Source organism: Osmerus mordax, chromosome 26 (assembly GCF_038355195.1).
Source record: "Osmerus mordax isolate fOsmMor3 chromosome 26, fOsmMor3.pri, whole genome shotgun sequence".
Lineage (NCBI taxonomy): Eukaryota > Metazoa > Chordata > Actinopteri > Osmeriformes > Osmeridae > Osmerus > Osmerus mordax.
Window position 1 is genome coordinate 867,779 of NC_090075.1, and position 17,177 is coordinate 884,955.

Here is a 17,177-nt window from a genome sequence, read left to right on the forward strand (position 1 = left end):
GTTGCTATGGGAATAATGTTTACTTGTATTAAAGTATTGCAGAAGCAGGAGAGTTCCTCTGCACGCTTCTCATGAAAGACGGTCTATCCAGGAGTGCTTTGAAGAAACGGCCCATTTACTCTTTCTTCTTCTCTTCTTCTTTTGTATAGTTTATTACTGCCGTGCCCCTCCAGTCATGCATCCTCTCCCCCCTCCTCCCAGCGACCCCAGCCGACCCTCCACGGGTCACACAGGACACACAGGCTGATGTCAGGACGGCTTGATGTTGCAGCGTCCATGAAACGCAGCCAGTTAAACCTCCCAGCTCGACAGTATATAGACTGTAAATGTTAGAGCGTGAGTGTGTGTGTGTTTTCTCTCTGCAGCCTAACCTCACGTTGTATGTGCGTGTTAGCTCGTGTGTGTGTGTTAGCTTTACCTCTGGTTGTGTGTGTGTGTGTGGGAGAGGGGGGGTGGAGGAGGGGCTGGGAGGCTGTAGGGGGGACAGGGGGGAGACAGCACAGTGTTGCCACACACCCTGAGCTCTGTTTGGAAACACTGTGGCGAACCGCCACCACCACCGCCAGCCTCTAGGAACATCTGAGCCTTGAGCTGCCAAGCATGGCTCCCTGCCGGCGGGGAGAGGACCGGCGCAGGCGGGGGGGGGGATGACATGGCTGAGAGGCAGAGATCCAGGAAATGCCTCAACTGAGTTAACCATGCTGTCCCTCCTCATACAGGCACATCAGACCCCTCCATGGATCAGCCCCCCCTCACCGCCCCCTTCCCCCGTAATTGCATTGCTGTTTGGAGAGCCAATCGTTATTTATGAAATATTGGAATAACGAATGCCGTCTCCCGGTAGATATTAGGAAGAGAGATGCCACCGATAAGTCAGTTCCCCCCCCATCTCTGCCCCTCATGTACGCCCCCGCCCCCAGGCCCTCTGCCCAGATACTGGACGCAGAAAGCCTGCAGTCATCAGAAATTGAAATATTTACAGCTCAGCTCTGGGGTTCAATGTTGGGGGGTTGAGTGAGAGGGGGGGGGTTGAGGAATGACTGTGCTTGTGTTTGAGGAAACTGCTAATCAGATCAGAGCTCAAGGGGGCGTTTGAGGACAGGCTGGTGAGAGAGGGCTGGGATGGGCTGGCGAGCTTGACATGCTGCTCAATGTTTTTGTCCAACTATACTTGCGGATATTTCTAATATCACAGTGTCCTCACCTTGCCTGTGTGTGTGTGTGTGTGTTTGTCCTTCTTTCAGAACACCCTGGAGGCCTGCACCATCTGCAGCAAGCCCATCATGGAGCGTATCCTGCGGGCGACAGGGAAGGCCTACCACCCCCACTGCTTCACCTGCGTGGTGTGCCAGCGCAGCCTGGACGGCATCCCCTTCACCGTGGACGCTGCCAACCACATCCACTGCATAGAGGACTTCCACAAGTGAGCCGGCCGGCAACACCGGGAGTAGCAGGAGCATCTAGTACAGCATTAGTAGTACATTGAGTAAAGTATTGTTTAGTAGTATTAGTAAGAGATGTAGTATAAGTAGGACATGAAAAAACTAGAAACCTTAGTGTTTTGTGTGGAAACAAAGGTTTCAAAAGGTTTAAGAAATATTTACAACAAAAAAAAAGGTTATAAAGGTTGAAGAAATATTTTCGAAATTTTGGAGAAAAAAAGTTTTTGGCTTCTCTGTTCTCCCCTTTACTCTCTTTTTCCCCTCTCCTCTCTCCCCTCTCCTCTCTTCTCTCCTCTCTCCCCTCTCCTCTCTCCCCTCTCCTCTCTCCTCTCCCCCCTCTCCTCTCCTCTCTCCCCTCTCATCTCTCCTCTCTCCCCTCTCCTCTTCTCTCCTCTCCTAAAGGGTGTGTGTACTTTTGCCATCTCTGCAGCAGGGTAGCAGTAGTGTATAAAGTTGTAACTCTCGTGACGAGGAAAACCTCAACAAAGCAGCCTTTGTATCTCGAGGAACAGCTTCTCGTTCCCCTCACCTGGCTGGCGGTGGACTCCAAAACCAACGCGCCAACTCACTTCCTGATTCTCAGCCAATGGCAGCGAGGAGGAAGTGGTGCGGTGGAGCTCAGCTCTCGTCACCTGATACGAGATGAAACCTGATCTCACTTCCTGTGAGAGCATGTTGTTAGAGATACCTGTTCCTCCTCTCAGGACAGCTTTCTCTGTCAGACTTCTAGAAGCTGAGAGTGAGACAGCCTTTAGGATCACATCTAGGATGTTACACTTAAACATCTAGGATCTTAAACATCTTAGACATGAACCTGTAGGATGTTAGAGTATGAACTTCAGTGTGGCGTGACCTCAAAAGCCTTACAAGACTTTGTAGGAACCTTCCAGTGTGGGTTATATGAATCACGGCCAGGGGCTAGATGGTGGGTGAGGTGTTGTGTCTGTGTGAGGGAGTGATGCGTTTCCTGTTTCCTGTCTCCACAGGAAGTTCGCCCCGCGCTGCTGTGTGTGCTCTGGACCCATCATGCCCGCCCCCGGCCAGGAGGAGACCGTCCGCATCGTGGCGCTCGACCGAGACTTCCACGTGCAGTGCTACCGCTGCGAGGTGTGTGTGGGGGTGGGGGGTTGTGTTTGTTAGCTTCTGTATGAGTGTGGGTTTGTAAGAACCTGTAGTGATAGTGTGTGTGTGTGTGCTGCAGGACTGCGGGGGCCTGCTGTCGGAGGGGGATAACCAGGGCTGTTACCCGCTGGACGGACACGTTCTCTGCAAGAACTGCAACACCAGCCGAATCCAGGCTCTGACCGCCAAGGCCACCACTGACCTCTGAACCCTGACACCCTCCTGACCTCTGCTGCTCTGCCCTCAGGCTTCCCCCTCCCTCTGTCTCTCCCTCTCTCCCCTCTCTCTCTCTCCCCTCTCTGTCTCTCCCCTCTCTGTCTCTCCCCTCTCTGTCTCTCCCCTCTCTGTCTCTCCCCTCTCTGTCTCTCCATCTCTCCCCTATCTTCCTCCCTCCCTCTCTCCCCTCTCTTTCTCCCTCCATCTCTCCCCCTCTTTCCCTCTCTCTCCCTCTCCCAGTCTCGGTCTCTAACTCCCCCATCTCTTCTTTCCATCCTTGTCTCTCTCTCTCAGTCTCTTCCCCCGCCTCTCGTTCCTATCTCTCACTGACTCTCTCTCTCTCTCTCTCTCTCTCTGTTTTCTCTCTCCCTTGTAACCTGCGTGCACACTAGGCGTGTCTCCCAGGCGCTGTGATCCAGGCAGGGTCTGCGTCCCTAGTCGGTCTTCAGCTCCCCCAGCACTGACCAGGCTCACTATATCTGTTGATGTTTCTGTGTTCTTGTGAAGACACCCCACTTTCAGAACGGTTGTCTGATGGCACCTACTGTTCTGTCATTGAACCCCCCGTAGACCAGACAGACAGACAGCTAAACCAGACAGCTTCACAATCTCCTTTTGGTGTATCAGGTAGACAGGTATGTCAGACAAACAGGTGTCAGTCAGACAGGTTAGAAGGGTGCCTCCATCTGCCTCGTACACAGCTTATAATGCCATATAATACTATGAAAACGCTATTATTGCTTGTCCGTGATACATTTTTTGTCAGTATAAATACAAATAAATGCACAGACACACACTGCGAAGCACACACACACAGTCTAAAGGACATGCTACCAGCCTGGCTGCGTTCTGTTTCAAGGTCCTCTGTCGTGAGGTGTTGGCCGACACACAGCAGCCAGTCGTAGATCACCATCTCCTGGTTTATTTCCTCTCAGTAAACATTAGCTGACACAGCACTCCCAGTTCCTCTGCTTCTCTGGGCTGCTGCTCTGGGCTGCTGCTCTGGGCTGCTGCTCTGGGCTGCTGCTCTGGGCTGCTGCTCTGGGCTGCTGCTCTGGGCTGCTGCTCTGGGCTACTGCTCTGGGCTGCTGCTCTGGGCTGCTGCTCTGGGCTGCTGCTCTGGGCTGCTGCTCTGTACAGCAGAGACACCTCAGATGCAAAGCAGGTTTTTTACACACACTGAAGTGGCTTTTCAGAGGTTTGTAATGTGAATCATCAAAGAGTTTAAGGTGTGTACGCACCTGCTCATGCAAGGTGTGTTTCCAGCTACACACCAGTACTGTCACACCTGCTCATGCAAGCATTCCAACGTTATTGTGCATGGCCTTTGAAGTGGCCAATGTTAGGACCAGGAAATAATAGGAGAAGGAAATGGTTAGGACAAGGATGGTACAGGGATAGTACAGGGTTAGGACAGGATCTGGTTAGGACAGGGATAGTACAGGGATAGCACAGGGTTAGGACAGGATCTGGTTAGGACAGGGATAGTACAGGGATAGCACAGGGTTAGGACAGGATCTGGTTAGGACAGGGATAGTACAGGGATAGTACAGGGTTAGGACAGGATCTGGTTAGGACAGGGATAGTACAGGAATAGTACAAGGTTAGGACAGGGATAGGACAATAATAGGATGATGACAGGACTCCAAAGTGTGTCCTGTAGGCAGCTGTTCAGATCTATGCTGGACCTCCACATTCCCCCAGCCCTCAGGAGCCACACACCTCTCACACACCTCTCACACACCTCACACACACCTCCACACACACCTCACACACACCTCACACAGACCTCTCACAGACCTCACACACACCTCACACACACTTTATTAATCTCCCTTCTCCTCGCCCCCTCAGTCAGAAATGCTGCAGGTTTCACTGAGTGAAGACAATCAATCGAGTCATTCAGTAAGATTAATATTTCAGAAATTTGTCAAATGAGCCAATAAAAGTCATAGGCTCAAGGCTACGTTGGTACAAACTAGATTTTTTTTTTTTGAGGGGGGGGGACGACAACTACCATATTAAGAAGAACTCTAGAACATAACTATAAACTCATTCATTGGTGTTGTAAAATCTGAGAGTTAAAATGCATAATCATGATCTGTTTCATGTGTTTTTCTGATGATTTAATATCTCTTGATGTATCACTTTTGCTTTTATCAGTGAATAGTGCCTTATTAGCTGTACTGTAAACAATCGTTTATGGCTAGATTTCAGAATCGATTAAGGAAATGATGAACATCAGTATGCAATTTTTTATAATAGATTGCCATTGACACTTTATTGATTTAGATATGCAAAAATGTTACTATTAAGGAAAATATTTAAACTGTACAGATTCAAACATTCGTTTTTTTTTTTTTTTTTTCATGAATACCTTTTGTCAAAGCAGTTATCCTACTGTGGCTTATCATACTATGGGTCTGTGTATGTGAATCAGTACGTGGTCATATTTAGATCTTCTGTGTTGACTTGTCTGGTCTGATGATTTGCCTTTCATGTTCAGTCAACAAGGAAGGAGGAGGGTTCCTTCTTTCTGTGGTACTAAGGAGCACCGAGGCCAGACAGCCTCTAATGTGGGATCCCTAAACGTGTTTACTCTGAACGACCTTCCAGAGAGAGGCTGGGCCACAGCCTCCACTGTGGTGAAACCCTTGTCATAGTGAGAGCTTTGATGTTGTCAGAACTTTCCAATGATAAAAAAAAATCTACATTTCACAACACTTTGTTTCGAGTTAGAAAAGCCCGTTACGATCTGGGGAACTCTCCGAAAGGCTGACGTTTTTTGTTGTGTGTGAAACCCACGGGTGTTAAGAGAGAACGTGTTGTTCCATTGTCTGACGATGTACCTTGTGTGGGCAGACGAGCCGGTGCAGCATTGTGATCCAGTCTGCCTGTCTGCTGTTAGCCAGGAGTTTCCTGAGGGAGATAAATCCATGTTTATTGTGTGGTTAAAGACAGTACACTGCCACACAGAAAGACATGTAATACCTAGAACCATATAGTAATCCTCTTTGGGGAAGATTGCTCATCTGTTCAACACTATCGCCCCTCCTGCCATTCTTATAGAGGCAGCGCACTCCTCACTAACAGATAACAGTTATGGAAGTTGTATTGTCATCCAGATCTAATCTTCACCCACACGTGTTAAGCGTCTTAGATAACCGCAGGCCTCCGTGACCTGCTCTGTCTCACAGTGGAGTTAACACATGTTAACATTCCAGCTGTTACACCCTGATTCTCACCAGTACTGATTCATTCACTGGCTTTACCAAAGTGGACAGAAATCGTTGGAATCCCCTGGAATTGGCTTCCCTGTACCCCCGTGTATGAAGTATCTATCTAGTACGTCTTGTGAAACCTAACACGGGAAGTTCAAACATCCCATAATGTCATTCCGTACGAGAACAGAAACTCTGTTTAGCCACTCAGAAGTGATGTAACAAAAACACGATCGCTGTATGAAATGCAACGCCACAGCTCATTGGCTGCTCACCACACCTTCTCACGGCCCCCGGTTTTCTCTGGCAGGAGGTATACGACTGTTCATGTTTCTCTTTATCAATAAAAGCTTTGCAACAGCACGTTTTTTCTGTGTGATTGTTTACAAAGTATTGACCATCTTCTCGTCTCAGCCAAGATACGCAGACTTTGTTGGAGGTTCTGAGGTTTGAATAGGTTTGTTGTCTTCAGTTTGCATCACCACTGTACAGAGACAGTAAGAGTCTGTTTTCACAGGAAGCTCTGTCTCTCTGGAGGCCTCTTCCCTCTGACTGGTGTACTAGACGAGGCCTCTGGTCTGCAGTGTTAACGCTGACCGTGTTAACACTGGCAGCTCTCCCTGTTAATGAGCTTCTCCTAATGAACTCCCCCTGGCAGGATGACGACAGCTTTTTACCTGCTCACAATCTCCTACCTGTCTCACCTACCTTAACTGTCTCTCACCTACGCTACCTGTCTCTCACTTGCCCTACTCGCCCACCCCCCTCCTGCTCCTCATGTGACCCCTGTGGTGTTCATTTCAACAGCTTGTACTTTCACAGTGTTTATTCATCCGAGGTCTGAGACAGCCTCATCTCAGTGACACACGGTAGCCAGCCAGAGTTCAGCTCCCGTGTGGACGGGGCTCTCAGCTGGGAGGTATGTGCACTGCTGGAATGAGGTTGATGGAGTTGTTGGAATAATTTAAGGGTCTCCTGAAAGTCCATTTTTACTGTCGCCTTCCAAGACTCGCTTGATTTAATCCTTTCCATTTGTCATCGCCTGTGCTCTTCAGCTTAGCAGTAAGTCACTGCCATTTTATATCCCCTCTGCAGATTGCTAAATTGAAAGAGCAATCCTAAATGTAAAAGAGGGTGAAGTGATGCCGCTAGATAAAACGTATGTATAATTGAATCAAATTAATTAAGAGACAGAACAGGCCTGACCCACATGTTTACTCTTCAGATGAGGAAGACTGGACTGTGTTTGTAGACATTTACATTTAGTCATTTAGCAGACGCTCTTATCCAGAGCGACTTACAGTAAGTACAGGGACATTCCCCCGAGGCAAGTAGGGTGAAGTGCCTTGCCCAAGGACACAACTTCAGTTGGCATGACCGGGAATCGAACTGGCAACCTTCGGATTACCAACCCGATTCTCTCACCGCTCAGCTACCTGACTCCCCTAGACATTAGAATTCATTTCTACAAACATCTAGGTTCATGTTCTCTGTAACTCTGTTATAATCAATAATGACAACCAGTCTTCTGGAACTTTCTTGTACCTTCAGGCTGTGTTGCAATAAAACTGTCAATAATAATATCCTTTTTTCCAAAACAACATACAGGGAGATAGGACCCTGGAAACTCTTGATCAGTAGTCAAATGCTCTAACCACTGAGCTATCTGATTAGGCCCTACTTCAATGTTGTTCAAGCATTCCCATAAACGTACCAACCAGCTCTGAGTCAACTCTCTTGCTAATGTAGCGAGTGTGAGAATGTTGTTGCCCTTCCAGGAAGTCTGCCTTCGTGGCTCCATTCAGCCAGCCAGCTGTGCCCAAAGCAGATCACATCTTTAACAGATTTACTATTACATTATTGGAAAATGTTGTGACTCCACATGTAACTTTACCACTGGGAACTGTAAAACCCAGAGCTCTCGCAATTTTCAATTTGGTGTTTGGGAAAGCTGCCTTCTTATGTGCCTCTGTGTCTGAGTGTGTGTGTGTGTGTGTGTGTGTGTGTGTGTGTGTGTGTGTGTGTGTGTGTGTGTGTCTGAGTGTGTGTGTGTGTGTGTGTGTGTGTGTGTGTGTGTGTTCCCCTCCAGCAGTTCAGCCGAGGACTTGCTTTACTGCGCATAAATCTGCTGTTTACAAACAAATTGATGAGTGATGGCCCTGGCGGCCTGCACGATGCACCTTCCAATTTCTTCCTCTGAATTTACAAATTCCAGTGTAAAGACTCCGGGGGCTTGCTTGGCATTTGTGAATGCCTCGTCCTAATACTCCGAATTACGACCTAAATTATTTACCAGGAAGCGCATGAGCAACGAGGTAGCGGAATGTTGCCGCTATCACGCGTAACAGTAATACTATGCGCGTCCCCGCGCTCCATTTTAAATGAAGCTGTCATACGGTCATATTTACATAACATTACAATGTGGGTCGCCGTTGCAGTGCTCCGAGCTAACGGCGATAACGGCTATGAAGTGAAGCCTCACTTCGCATTCGCATCTAGAGCATTGATTTTTTGCGCGTCCCTGCGTCCTCCGAGGGTAGTGATGTAAGCAGTTAGTCAGAGTTGCCTAGATAGAAACTGAAAAGTGGGGAGAGCGGAAGTCTAACCTCCAGTTGTTTTCGGTTCCTAGTGAATAACACGGATACACTGTCCTTCCACGTCATTCAGCATCAGCGATGTTGGGAATGATTCATTTGCTGTCCCGGAATGATGGGCTTTTCTCTACAGTAATTCAGAGCATTGGATCCTAGACCCATGTTCCTGCCTTCGCATGTCAAACACGCGGGGAGTCAAGTGGCTTGGCTTACATGAAAGCCACATGCACCATTTCATGTCTCTAAATGCCTGGATAACAAGCTAATGTATCATTAATGATTACAGGACCGCCGTTGAGTAGCAGTCTTGTCCTGGGGCCGGGCTAAGTGTAATCTACTGTACGAGTTTTCCCCAAGCGGCAGCCGGGGTCAGCCGTGGGCTCGCGTGGATGCTGAGGTTGGTGTCTGCGCGGGGCTGCGAGGGGGCATGCTTGTTTTGGGTAGCATGCAAAGAGACTCAAGGAAATGTCACAACACGGAAGCAGAGACGGAAGATTCCTGTCAGAGGCGCTCAGGATCACGCACCGCCCGGGGTGATGAGTCACATCCGCCACCGTCAGCCTCCCCGCGCGCGCCGGGCCGGTGCAGACAGGAAACGGCGCTTCTCCAGCTCGCTTTCGACCTATGAACAACCTCTGCTCACAACACTGACATTCAGGCGGAGAAGAATTGTCAATACAAATAAAAAAATATTTTTAAACTCGAGAAATACACTGATGTGTTTTTTTTTAATAATGTGTTTTGCAAGGACTCTCCACCTGACAGTCACAGTTCATAAAATGAAAGATTAAAGTGCTAACGAAAGAAACATCAAACCTTAGGCTATCCAATTGCGATTAAGATTAGTTGATCAGAAAACGATGGTGAGGGATGATGGTGTTTGTTCTGACTGACTGACAGGGTTGTGTTGTCCAGGCTGCAGGGTAGGCCTACAGCAGAGTCATGCTGAATCACGTTGACCTTCTAGGACAGACACGTACTGTGGTATACTCCACCACACAACGTTTCAATGAGCTCTTAAGCAACAGCGTGTGCTGTGTGCTGTGGAACCGTTCGGTACTACCCCTACGATTAAATAAAAACCCGTGATAGGCCATATAGCAAGCTAGTTTGGTATACCGAACTGGACCCACTTTTGCATCCCTAATCTCTAACCAATAGTCACACTATTCAGAGCACCATTGACCTTGAACACTTACTATAGCCACTTCTACAACTGACAGACGAGATTATTAATAGGCTAAATTAATGTTAATTGTTTTAATATTGGCATGCGAGTGTGTGTGTGAGAGCGAGTTTAACTGAAAACAGGGCCAAGGGCTTGTCTCTGCTCCTTCAGGAAGTCTATCTCTCAAATCAATAATGAAACACTCGAGTGTCTTCCAAAAACAACGTCCTAACTTGCTTGCTTACTGTAAGCCAAGGAACCGCTGAAGTGTGCGCCATTCAGTAGGGCCTATAATAACCATACTATATTTTCCTGAAAGCTGCCGTTTTCACTCAATCCACTCGCCTCTGTCATTCATTCGCGTCCTTGTCTAAAGAAGGTTTCCCTGTTCAATGTCAGTTAGAACACCTCCTCATGAAACGTAAACTACACTTAGGCCTATGTCTAACTGTCAAACCCACTGCCGAACCTTAAAGTTAGTGAGCGTGTTGGCTGATTTATATGCAACGGAGCGCCGGCTGTCAGATCAGGCTAAAGCCACTGTCTTTACCAGTAGGTGCGTCTCATGAGCTGCAGGGAGACAAGGGGAGGTAAGGCGGTTCTCATGGTTTAACGCGGCCCTCTGAGTCGTCACCTCGTGACCTCGGTGCAGGGAGGGGATCACCATAGGGTTGAATACCAACTTCAGGGTCTTGCTGGGAACTCGCTCTTTTCTCACACTGATGAGGAGATCCCGCTGATTGTGAGGAGGACGTGTCTGGGATGAATATCCTGTGTGCCGTTACCGGATGGTGTCATAGGCTATACTAGGCCTAACCAACAGGCTCTGTCCTAACTGATTTACTGTACCCCCCCCCCCCCCCCCCCCCCAAAAAAAAAAAAAAAACTAAACTTACTGTATACCCACTAAAAACAGTACAGTTTTACTTTAAGCGCAGAAGAGGCTCTGACAACGATATCAACACACAGCTAGCTAGCTGCTGAACCAACAACAATGGCGTTGCTCAAAAAAGCCGCGCAGAAAAGCGACATGACGACAGGGGACAAGAGTTACCGGTAAGTTTTCCGCACCGCATAAACAAAGCTGTTTCTCAATGTCAAAATAAAATCGTAGATATCTAGTTCGCACTAAGAATGGTTAAGTTTGGACTGTCTGAAGTGGTTGTTGTCCGCTGTTAGCCTAGTTACTGTAGTTATAAACTGCTAGCTAGACAACAAGGCTAATTAGTTAGCACAGTGAGTCAGCTAACGTTACCTAGTTAGTTAACAGTTGTGAGCTATGGTATATATGCTATGTGCTAACTATGAGAATGTTGTTAGTAGGCTATAACAGCTAATCATTTTCCTTGGGTATTATAGCCTAACTATTTAAGCTTGGCTCTGACCAAAACCATCAATGTGCATCTAGTACAGTAGTAACCTTCCATTTCCGGATTAATGAAGCAAATTGAAAGGAATTTAAAATAAATTGGTTGAATTATCTGGTACAGGACACAGTCTGTATCTGATGGGACTGACATGTCTCCGTTTACTGTAGTTCATCCTGCATTCAAGGAAAACATTCAACAGTCTCAGACACTTGCTGTTGACAACATCACTAAGACTTGACTGGACCCGTCAGGGCTGTGTCTGGACTGTTAGCTTTGATAATGGATTTTTTGGTGCAAAATAAATGTTTAAAGCAATGAATAATTGAAGAACTTTGTTGAAAGTGTAAGTCATTTATATACCCAAGACAGAGATATATTTGTAATATTAAAATCAGAGGGGGTAGAGAGGAAGGAGAGTACCCATGTGGCCTTGATAACTTACATTACTGAAGAAAAAGTAGGGAAGAATCCTGCTTTTAAAATCCCTGGACTGAGAATTATTTGATCACGCATAATAAGTCCAGCCACAAACGCTATAAAAGCTTGAAACACATATCCTTTGGATGCAGAACAAAGGCAGTCGAAACATCAGTGATAAATTATTCAGATCAAACTTGTCGAACTCCCCTCCCCCCATCCAGTTTAGATCGCTGTTTTGCTCGGAGACGCTGGATGCTCCTCCCATTCCCCAGCTTCCATAAGCAGAGAAAGGATGCTCACATACACACCTCCACCTTGTCCTCCACCTTGTCCTCCACCTTCTCCTCCTCCACCTTGTCCTCTACCTTCTCCTCCACCTTCTTCTCCTCCACCTTCTCCACCTTCTCCTCCTCCACCTTCTCCTCCACTTTCTCCTCCACCTTCTCCTCCTCCTCCTCCACCTTCTCCTCCTCCACCTTCTCCTCCACCTTCTCCTCCTCCTCCTCCACCTTTTCCTCCACCTTCTCCTCCTCCACCTTCTCCACCTTCTCCTCCTCCACCTTCTCCACCTTCTCCTCCACCTTCTCCTCCTCCTCCACCTTCTCCTCCACCTTCTCCTCTTCCACCTTCTCCTCCTCCTCCACCACCTCCTCCACCTTCTCCTCCTCCACCTTCTCCACCTCACCAGGGACGCGTTGAGGTTCACACAGGGCAAAAACACCAGATATTCTCTGTTAGTGTTCCTGACCACCCACGCCGGTTGTTTTACGTTAGATTGGAGAAAAACGAACATGAGATCAGTAGTCCACTTTGGTTGTTTCTTAAGTCTTGGAAGTTAATGTATTTGTTTAATGTATTCATTTCCCAAACACTTTCATCCAATGCTGTGTACCGGGGATATCTGAACCTGTGACCTCATGACCTGTTCTCCAAATGTAGAATTAGAACTAGATGGTTGTGTATGTAATGGTTGGCTACAGTAACTTGCTAAGCTGAGGGCGGAGAGCAGTCATATCAGGTTTTTGTACAGAATGTATTTCTTGGTACCATGGGAACAGTACCCCATAACAACAGGTTTAAATCCACTCCATGTTTCTGTATAATGGACCTTGTGATGTGTTTCCAGGTAGAGAGCAATGTTTATGGTTCCATGTCTTTGATCAGAAGGGGATAGTCAAGTGTTCAGCTCAGTGGTTAGACCTCTTAACTGCAGATCAATAGGTTGCAGGTTCAAATTCCCCCCCTCCCGGCAAACTGTCGCTTTGGATGAAAGCATCTGCTAAATGAATACATTATTTATTACTGGTCGTGTCATGCGTTAATCCATGAAAGTCACATGATCTTCTGTGATCAGTGTCTCAAAGAGAACGCCCCCCCCAAGTGTTCTAAACCTCGTCTGATGTTGTGATGTTAAGAGGTTGTTACTTGAGGTGATGTGACAGTTTGGTTGAGTTATATGAGCACAGGTCTCCTGATTTTCAGGGTCACTGAGGGTGAGAGGAAGCTTGTGGCAGTTTGACAAAGTATTCTGTTCAGGATTACCTAGCCCTGATTAACGGGAGTTTCAGGGATTACCAGTCTGACATTTGTAAGTAAAGCTTGGAATGTTGCAGGTTGTGTTGAGAGAGGAATCTCTGGTGGATTAAGAGGGGCTTGCAATAGAAATCATTTTTATTACTGCAAGGTATCGGAATAATTAGTGTCATCTGTTATTTGTTATATTTGATTCAGTCACTTTAAATGTCATGTCTGAGGGAACTCACACAAATATATATTTAATCTGAATTTGAATGAGTCAGGTGTTTTTTTAAATTAATCAGTTGTAAGCGTCAGGCCTCCCCTGGTCTCCCCTGGTCTCCCCTGGTCTCCCCAGGCCTCCCCTGGTCTCCCCAGGCCTCAACCTGGTCTCCCCTGGTCTCCGCTCCAGGTCAACCTCAGTGTTTTGGGACATTTGATTCCTGTGATGATGTACGGTTCAGCTCTCTCATCCCAAGCTTTTAAATTCCCCAGCTAACTGCCAAAGTCTCTGTCGATTTCCTGTTTTGCAAAAGCCAAGAACCAGAATTGAGGCTGAGAAGGTGAACATCTGGTGATGGCACCTGACCACAGTTTTTTTTTTTTTTTTTACTGAATTTTCAGATCGTTCCCTTATTCTGTGTTAGACTACCTCTCTCATCTGCTCCCATAAAAACACATTTATTTATAGAATCCAGGAATTTCCCAAATATTTTTTTTATACCAAGAGCAGCTCAGAGCATTTTTAAGCTATTATACGAAGGCGTATTTTAGGAGGACATAATAAATCAGTGTGCTTTGTTCTTTTAAGTTGAAAAAGCATGAGCTTGTTTTCTCCTGTTTTCTCTACTGCGAGATACAAGCAGCATGGAGTCACATTCAGGCTGAGCCAGTGGTGTCCCAGGCTTCAGTGGTGTCCCAGGCTTCAGTGGTGTCCCAGGCTTCAGTGGTGTCTCAGGCTTCAGTGGTGTCTCAGGCTTCAGTGGTGTCCCAGGCTTCAGTGGTGTCCCAGGCTTCAGTGGTGTCCCAGGCTTCAGTGGTGTCTCAGGCTTCAGTGGTGTCCCAGGCTTCAGTGGTGTCCCAGGCTTCAGTGGTGTCCCAGGCTTCAGTGGTGTCCCAGGCTTCAGTGGTGTCCCAGGCTTCAGTGGTGTCCCAGGCTCCAGTGGTGTCCCAGGCTCCAGTGGTGTCCCAGGCTCCAGTGGTGTCCCAGGCTTCAGTGGTGTCCCAGGCTTCAGTGGTGTCCCAGGCTTCAGTGGTGTCCCAGGCTTCAGTGGTGTCCCAGGCTTCAGTGGTGTCCCAGGCTTCAGTGGTGTCCCAGGCTTCAGTGGTGTCCCAGGCTTCAGTGGTGTCTCAGGCTTCAGTGGTGTCCCAGGCTTCAGTGGTGTCCCAGGCTTCAGTGGTGTCTCAGGCTTCAGTGGTGTCCCAGGCTCCAGTGGTGTCCCAGGCTCCAGTGGTGTCTCAGGCTTCAGTGGTGTCCCAGGGTTCAGTGGTGTCCCAGGCTCCAGTGGTGTCCCAGGCTTCAGTGGTGTCTCAGGCTTCAGTGGTGTCCCAGGCTTCAGTGGTGTCCCAGGCTTCAGTGGTGTCCCAGGCTTCAGTGGTGTCCCAGGCTTCAGTGGTGTCCCAGGCTTCAGTGGTGTCCCAGGCTCCAGTGGTGTCCCAGGCTCCAGTGGTGTCCCAGGCTCCAGTGGTGTCCCAGGCTTCAGTGGTGTCCCAGGCTTCAGTGGTGTCCCAGGCTTCAGTGGTGTCCCAGGGTTCAGTGGTGTCCCAGGGTTCAGTGGTGTCCCAGGCTTCAGTGGTGTCCCAGGCTTCAGTGGTGTCCCAGGCTTCAGTGGTGTCCCAGGCTTCAGTGGTGTCCCAGGCTTCAGTGGTGTCCCAGGCTTCAGTGGTGTCCCAGGCTTCAGTGGTGTCCCAGGCTTCAGTGGTGTCTCAGGCTTCAGTGGTGTCCCAGGCTCCAGTGGTGTCCCAGGCTCCAGTGGTGTCCCAGGCTCCAGTGGTGTCCCAGGCTTCAGTGGTGTCCCAGGCTTCAGTGGTGTCCCAGGCTCCAGTGGTGTCCCAGGCTTCAGTGGTGTCTCAGGCTTCAGTGGTGTCTCAGGCTTCAGTGGTGTCCCAGGCTCCAGTGGTGTCCCAGGCTCCAGTGGTGTCCCAGGCTTCAGTGGTGTCCCAGGCTTCAGTGGTGTCTCAGGCTTCAGTGGTGTCCCAGGCTTCAGTGGTGTCCCAGGCTTGTAGTTGTGGCTGGTAAACTGAGCTACTGGATTTTAGATTTTGCTGTTTAGATATATACTGGGATGTCATTTATACACATCTACTGTAGGTAATATTTACAGACATCTACCACAAATACACACATCTACGGAAAGGTAATATTTACACACATAACTGCTGTAGGTTATATTTACACACATAACTGCTGTAATGTTATTTTATAGCTAACTGACATGCACATCAGGCAGAATCATGTTGACAGATGAGTTAGGAGGCGGTAGGTTGACAGTTTATCCCGTTTCTCTCATCAGGCAGCAGAAGAGAGGAAAACCAAGTTGTGCAGCCAGTTTAATAAGCCCTGGGAGTCCATTTGTTTGTTGTGAAGTGAAGACATTTCGTTATCTCTCAGCAACCTCGCGTGTCCGCCCGGCTGCAAGGGGAACTGACTCCATCAGGAGAGGGCGCGGCCAATCGGCCGCCCCCCGGGTCTCCTAGACGACGGTTATCCTACACGGCGATCGTCCTACGCCGGCGTTCCCCCCTCGGGCAGAACGCGGAGCGGTCGAGTTTCTAATCGCCAGCCGTTTCACTCCTCCATCTCCAATTCTGTTTTCCTTTCATTTCCGCTCGTCCTGGGAAGCTTGCCTGCAGATACACCTCTCTCTCTCCGGCCTAGCGGAAGAAGGTCAACACACCGCCTGACGGAGGCTGGATCCCCCAGATCTCTGAACAAATGTTTTTCATGTACTTCTATGTCCCTGCTTCTTTGGGATATTGGTGGTGTATGTTTGTTGTTGTATTCAAGACCAAGCTTTGCGATGGGACGTGTAAGTTACGGTCTGAAATCTGACCAGTGCTACCAAGACCATCAAACACCAATCCCAGTAACTCCAAGGTACGGCACATGATCTGCTCTTCTCTAGGTAGCAACCAACCTACCCTTCCCTCCCTCCCTCCCTCCCTCCCTCCCTCCCTCCCTCCCTCCCTCCCTCCCTCCCTCCCTCCCTCCCTCCCTCCCTCCCTCCCTCCCTCCCTCCCTCCCTCCCTCCCTCCCTCCCTCCCTCCCTCCCTCCCTCCCTCCCCCCAGGGGTGAGTCAGCCAGCTTCCTCCAGGACTAAAAGCAGGTTTAATAACAGCTTCTGGAACATGGCTTCCTCTCAACGATGTGCTTCGGCTCTAAAATTAAATCATCGTGGAATGAGTTGAAGAAAAGCACCTTGGTTTTATTGTTGCTATGGGCTTTGATGTTCGTGGCGATGGGTATCCATGCCAACGCTGCGAGGTATGACATCTAGGAAAGTTGGTGATGCGAGGCCTATGGTATAGGCAGTAATCAGCCGATACTAAACTAAAAGGGAGTCAGATGGCTGAGCGGTGAGGGAGTCGGGCTAGTAATCTGAAGGTTGCCAGTTCGATTCCTGGCCGTGTCAATTGACGTTGTGTCCTTGGGCAAGGCACTCCACCCTAGTTGCTTCGGGGGGAATGTCCCTGTACTTACTGTAAGTCGCTCTGGATAAGAGTGTCTGCTAAATGACTAAAATGTATAAAATGTAAACATCGACAGTAACCTGGCGTGTCCTAGTCCCTCTCACTGGCTGAGCCTGTTTACCCTACAGACCTGTTGCCCCTAGAGACCTGTTGCCCCTAGAGACCTGTTTCCCCTAGAGATCTGGGGGATCCAGCCTCCGTCAGGCGGTGTCTTGACCTTCTTCCGCTAGGCCCTAGACCGCAGCACTCAGCAGTTGTGGAGCGTTGACCCTTCGCTCTTTACAGACACCTATACCTTTTCCATAATCTTCCAATCTTGGTCCTACGGCAACAGTTCCCTAGCAACGTCTTGTTCATTGACCACCTCGTATTGACGAGGAGGTCTGTGTAATACGTTGTTTTAAGTGGTGTCTTTAAAT

General features: G+C 48.6%; 1 protein-coding gene across 1 annotated transcript; it reads left to right on the forward strand.

Moving 5' to 3' along the window:
• Positions 1-281: 281 nt before the first annotated feature.
• Positions 282-6,382, forward strand: LOC136935843 (lipoma-preferred partner homolog). The gene is made up of 4 exons (XM_067229503.1): positions 282-336; positions 1,245-1,423; positions 2,429-2,549; positions 2,644-6,382. The coding sequence occupies exons 2-4, from the start codon at positions 1,284-1,286 to the stop codon at positions 2,770-2,772; spliced, it is 390 nt and encodes a 129-aa protein (XP_067085604.1). The 5' UTR covers positions 282-336; positions 1,245-1,283; the 3' UTR covers positions 2,773-6,382.
• Positions 6,383-17,177: the final 10,795 nt, after the last annotated feature.

Coding starts and splice junctions, on each gene's coding strand:
- LOC136935843 (XM_067229503.1), top strand. CDS start 1,284: ATGGAGCGTATCCTGCGGGCGACAGGGAAGGCCTACCACCCCCACTGC. Junction 1,424..2,428: donor TGCATAGAGGACTTCCACAA/GTGAGCCGGCCG, acceptor CTGTCTCCACAG/GAAGTTCGCCCCGCGCTGCT. Junction 2,550..2,643: donor TGCAGTGCTACCGCTGCGAG/GTGTGTGTGGGG, acceptor TGTGTGCTGCAG/GACTGCGGGGGCCTGCTGTC.